The 6,000-nt window shown below is 54.0% G+C and overlaps 1 protein-coding gene across 1 annotated transcript in view; it reads right to left on the minus strand.

Annotated features, from left to right (window-relative positions):
- TMCC3 (transmembrane and coiled-coil domain family 3) overlaps window positions 1-4,659 on the minus strand; it is a 144,043-nt gene extending 139,384 nt beyond the window's left edge. The window contains exon 1 of the mRNA XM_074870762.1: window positions 4,610-4,659. Coding sequence (XP_074726863.1) covers window positions 4,610-4,621 — 12 coding nt within the window. The 5' untranslated portion in view covers window positions 4,622-4,659. The remainder of the gene's footprint in view (window positions 1-4,609) is intronic.
- Window positions 4,660-6,000: the final 1,341 nt, after the last annotated feature.

Raw genomic sequence — 6,000 nt, forward strand, 5'->3', positions numbered from 1 at the left:
AATTAAACAGAGCATTACCAAGCAAGGCTTTTTCCTTTCCCTCCTCATTTGTACCTACAAAAGTAACTACTGATTACTGAGCATCAGAGCCAAAAAACACCTAAGAACATTAAATGATATATAATAAAAACAGAAGTAGCACACAATTTCATCTTCATTACACACTTTATTTAGCCCAGTCTGGATTTTCAGTATGTTCTGCCCATACTAATTTCTTCTTCTTGTTGTCCCTAAATACTAATTTCTTGTTGATGTGTTTTGTTTCCATTAATTTCCAAGTGTGGGTACATCTTGCCTGAAGAAATAACTCCAGCAGTATTTGACATACCAATTTGTTTTCCCTAACAAAAATGAACAAGATACACAGAGCTGACATTCAAAAAGATAATAAAAGCAGATACAAATGAGAATTTCTATCTAAATGTACTTCAGTGATCTGGTGAAAGACTGTCAAGGCTGAATAAATTAGCTCCTAATACAGTCAGTTAAGACAGATAGGTCATCTAGGAAGAGAAGCTGAGAGAAACAAGTCTAAAGAGACAAGAATGCTGAGGTTTGGAGAACCGGCTTTTCATCCTTTGCCAGAAAATGTAGTCTCTCTGCTCCTAACTCTGTAACTGCCTTCCTGAAATGTCTAATAGACAGCTTGTCTCTATTAACTAGAATGCCAATCTATTTTAGTTGAATGACTGGGGAGGGGCAGGTATGTAAAAACAGAAAAAAACCCTCAGGGATTTCTTCCTGCTTATATATGCATTAGTATTTTCTTACTAATAAGAAACTGAGTAAAAAACGAGGGGCATAGGGAAGAAAAAGAAGTGGATCTTTCACCTGGCATGAAATCAAGTGAACCAACCTCAGCTGACGTTGGCTATACATCCAGCTGCAGCACCTAGATACTATGCAATGGCGTTCTTAAAAACGTGTATTCATACAAGCAAGAAAGTACTTGGAAATGCCTGTCATCTTTAACTATTTTGAACAGTTTGAAGAGGAAGGAAAAAGCAGTGGTGGCCAGGAAACGCTGTACATACAACTGTCATGTTTCTCAAGTCTGAAAAGAGAGTGTGTGGAGACAAGAAAGGGGGGCATGCTCTCTGGAAGGATAAAAACCCTGTAAAGCATCTCGAAAACAGCGTTAGGATAATTAGGAAACCTCGACCTCACTAGTACTCAGAAGATTTTAGAAAACACTCCTTTCACGAAGAACAGGTTGGACATATGTAGCTGGAGAGGCCAGGAGGAGCAGGGCTGGGGGGCAAGCAGAGAAGTCTAAACTGGTCCCTGGCAGGAACACTCGGTAAGAGCTGCTGAGCTGGGTTCCAGGTTCAGCAGAGAGCCCTGAAAGCAGCAGGCTAGCAGTTATCTTGCTACTGCCTGTCCTTCCCCATGGTGGTCTCTCTTCCATACCGCACAGCCCTGATGCACACAGCCCAGACCCCGCTTAGCCCGAGCTGCTCTGCTTCCCTCCACGGACTACAGCGGGGACCTGAGGAACACATGGAGGGTCATCTGCCTAAGATGTGCCTCTGCACTGGTGAGGAAAAGTGCTCTGTTGCACAGAGCATCATTGTGTCACTCTTGAAGCCACAGGACTGCCAGCACCTGCGTACTACTGCCGGCTTCAGGTCACTACTGACTGAAGGACTTCACCCTGTTTCAGTGACTGAAGCACAGGGAGCAGGCAGGCTCCTCGGAGAGATCAGCTCACCTGAGGAGCCAAGGGGTCAGCTTAGGGAAAGCCCACCTCACACACACAACTCAGCAGCAGCTCCACCAAGACACTAAGATTTCACTGATTCCACCTATCCTCACAGGTCAATTTTTGCCGTGTTAGAGTCGAAATTCAGTACACTCCCAAAAGAAAGGGCAAGGACATTATTTTATCTGTCTCTGGCAATGAAACCCAGGTTTTTACTATGCTTCTGAGATATCCAAGACAACTCTTGTACTTATTGCTCCTTTATGAGTGCAGATGGCACTGGAAAACTTGATCCAAGTGGAAATTGTGGATTTAAACACTGAGCTGTTGACCCATACTAAACCCTGGGCAGGCATTTCAGCTTTCTATCTCAGTGGCCCAGCCCCCTCCAGCTTAATTTATTTTTGAAGCAATCAATGAAACATCAACTGCATTGAGGGACAGCAAAGTCAGAGAGGTCCTGAATGTTAGGCTTCCTCTTCCTGGCCATAAAATCAAGCGACAGACAGAAAAATAGAAAAGCAGGGGTTTCTCCCTACTTTGTCTCCCCTTCTGACATATAAAAGCAAACAGGGGATGCTAAGTCACAAATGGTAGAAAATCCTCTGGAACAGCAGAGAATGAAGAAGAGACAAAGCAATCTACACTGAGGTTTCATACTCCTGCCTAAAGAGCCATGGCATGAAAATAATTTTAACTGTCGGTCACCCACATGACAACTGTTCTTCCAAGACATGCTAAGGACCTGATTCATGAACTCAGTGAGGAAGGTTCTCCAGTGGGATGCCTGAAGTAGGATTGGGGCACTCATGATCCAGAGTGAGGGCTGCAATTGTGTTTCTTTTTATTTCTTTCTCCTTCTGCCTGAAAGGAGATTCCCTTTCTCAGACAGTTCTTCATGCAGCCTTCATTAGCCCTGACGTGTTGCCTAAGAATTAGGGATTACAAATTTTATCATTTTTTAAGCTAAAGTTAGCTTAGTTCAACTTCTCTTGGTACTGCTCTAGTTTTGGTGGTACAGCAGAGGAATTTAGCACAGGTGCTCTATAATTCACACAGAGGTCAGTCTGCAATGGATGGCTCATGAATGTGGAGCACAGAACAGGCTGCCAGCATAGACCAGCCCTAAAGCCCCGATTCAGCCCTTGGGCAGCCACAGAATTAGGTATAAAAAAGAAACAAGGCTCGAATACCTTGTATCCACAATCCCCAAGGTCATTCTGACCTTTAATAAATCCTTAATTTCAAATCTTGACCATCTCTGCACTCCCCCTCCTTGTAAGCAAAGAAGTATGATGGATAGTGGAAGAAGGTAAAATTCAAATGAAGCATTTGTTCCACATTATTCACAATGCAAGGATAGAATTAATCAGCTTTCTCTTACCCAGCCTGTCCAAACTGTGTAACAACTACATAATAATTAACACTAACAGTATAAAATACTGCTCTGGGAATATTTGTAAAAAGAGATTAGCAATGTCGGGCTTTAGAAGCCTGGCTAAGTGGAGGGTTCCTCTCCAGAACAAAGCGAAATCCTAAATCACCTTGTTTGTTCTGCGTCGCTCGGGCTCTGCCAAGCCAAGCACAAGCCATTGGACCCAGATCAGCAGCTCAGAAGTGCCAAAGTGGACCTCAGGCTCCAACCACCTCACTCACCACGCAGCAAGGCTAGAGATTCCTCACGCTTTTTTTCACAAATTTGGAGGGATGTCTTGCTACTCCAGTTGTCTGAGCTACTGCACACTTAGGCTAGTGGGCCTAAAGCTGTAACAACAAAATTTGGGAAGATAACACAAAATGAGAGCAAGACAGGAACAACAGCGGGACAAGAAGCCTGAGCAGTTACATGATTCATTCTTTTGGTAACGCTCCTTCTACACTGGCACTTTCCTGTTACAGACAGCTTCCAGCAACGATGGGAAGCAGCTCAGGTCCACCTGGAAGGAAAGCCTGCCTTTCGGAAGGAGTACTGCAAATTGTGATAGGAGCTGGACGGTCTGTATGCACCCCCTCTTATGTCAGGTGAAGGATTCCTATTGACTTGAACAGCTTTTGGTCGCGGCTCCGAAGTGGGGTCTGGTGCTGCTGTGCAGCCGCCCTCCCCTCGGCTCAGACCTTCAGGTTGTTTTTCTAAAGCTTTTGGCAGCGCCTTCACCAGCCACGAGAGTCTCGCATTCGCCTTCCCACAGCCCCATCGGCGCCGCTGCCGAGGGCACAACCGAGGAGCCGTTCCACGCGCCGAGCCCTCTCCCTGCCCGAGATTTCACCGCGCAGGGATCGGCTGCTGCCGCGCACGAAGGAACAATAGAGCGGCGGGCAGGGAGGCTTCGCTCCCACCGCCAGTCCCGGGCGGCTCCCGGCGCCGGGCGCTCACCCCGCGCCGGCCGGCCGAGACCCCCGCCGGGTTCGCTGCCAGCGGCGGCGGCCTGCGGGGACACCCGGCACTCGGCCCCTCCGCGCCCCGCGCTGCCCGCGCCCAGGACGCGCGCTGCCAGCCGCGGGCATCCATGGCAACTCCAGCCTGCAAACGGCCCGCACGGGGAGCCGCCGGCCGCGGACAGCAAAGTTTGGCCGGTGTCTCCCGCCCGTGCCCGCCCGCTGTTCCGCCCCCCACCATGGACAGCGCCCGGCGGGATCCCGCGGCCCCCCGGTCCCCCCCGGCCCCCGCCCGCCCTGACGGGAGCAACCACCCCCCGCGGGAGCCGCTCCCGGCGCCGCGGCGCCCCCTCGCGGGACCCCGGCGGACACACCGATCACCGGCCGCCCGCCACCCCCCGCCCCCGCGACACCCCACACGCCGCCTCGACTCGCAGTCACGGCGCCCGGGGTTCGGCGGCGGCCCCGCGCTCCCGGGCCCCGCTCCGGTGTGCGGGCCCGCGGCCGGCGGGGCAGCGGCGGGGTCCTTACCTTCCGCAGCATGCTGGGCAGGCAGCGCCGGGGGCTCCCCGCCACGGCGCCACGCGCTCCCGCCCCTCACGGCGCGGCCATGCAGGGGGCAGCGCGGCTGCGGCGGCCGCCCCGGGGCGCACACCCCGGCCCCGGCCCCGGCCCAGCGGCGCACTGCCCAGAGCCCGCGGGCGCGGCGGCCCCTCCGTGCGCGCCGCCCGCCTGCCCACACTGAGCGGCGGCGCGACGGCTGCCGCCCGCCACGAGACAGCGCGGCCGCGGGGGGGGCCGGGCCCACCCGCCCCCGCCGCCCGGCCCCGCCGCCCGGCCCCGGCCCGCGGCCGCAGCCCCCTCCCCGCCCCGCCCGGAGCGGGCGCCCGCTGCCCGGCGCTGGGGCGGCCGCGGCTGAAGGGGCGGCCTCGACACCCGCGAGGGTCGGGGAGCAGCCGAGCGCCGGGCTCCTCTGGCCGGCTCTCGGTCACGCCGCGTGGGCGCCCACAGCGCCTGGGGGAGCCGCGGCGGCGCCCCGCGGAAAGCGGGGTGCGCCCCCGCCCCCCGCGCCAGCCGCCTGCGCCCAGCTGGGCGGTGTCGGCTGGTCTGGGGCAGAGCGGGGCAGGGCTGCGAGTCGCTTCCCCTCCTGGGCAGGGGGCAGGTGTCGGGCTCGGTGGCTTCATCGCCCCGGCCGGAGCCGGCCCTGGGGGGCACTTGGGCCACGCTGGGCTGGCGCTTGAACACTCCGTCCGTGGTCATAGTGCTCCAGCTCCCCATAGCGAAGCAAGTCTCGCCCAAAGCAAATTACACCTATTCCAGGAGCGATTTACTGCGAGCTGTAGTACGCTGTCAGAGCTACAAGCTGTTCTCGAGTTAAAATAGAATCCGATCTCAAAAGGTATTTAGTGCTAATTATAACGTACTTTCTGTATTAACAGTCAATGCAAGAACCTGGGGCTCCTGGTGCCCGGTGTGTGGAGGTGAATCACAGCTTGGCGTGTTACACCTACACACACGCACCCCCGGTGGGCCTGTGCACCCAGCAGCCGAACCCGGGTGACGGAGCAGCAGGTCCCGCCGTGTCTCGGGAGAACAGGACCACACGTTTCAGGTTCTGAAGGATGTGGCATATCTCGGGGGAACCCATTATTTCAAGTTGTCCCCATGTCCTGGTACACTCTCAAGTAACTTTTCATGAAACTTCAGTCTTGTGAGCATATAGCAACCCACGGCAAATTCATTTCCAGCAAGCTAGTTAGTAAGTAAAAAGCAAAGAAGATAGAGCAAACTATCGTTGCATTTACAATTGGAATTAGTTTGACAGGAGCAGTTTAGATGAAGCAACTGAATATTAGCTGGCAGGTTAACAGAGAGTTCATAACCTTACGTCACGGAGAGCAGGGAGCCACACCACAGTACTG

This window comes from Strix uralensis, chromosome 5 (genome assembly GCF_047716275.1).
Source record: "Strix uralensis isolate ZFMK-TIS-50842 chromosome 5, bStrUra1, whole genome shotgun sequence".
Taxonomy (NCBI): domain Eukaryota; kingdom Metazoa; phylum Chordata; class Aves; order Strigiformes; family Strigidae; genus Strix; species Strix uralensis.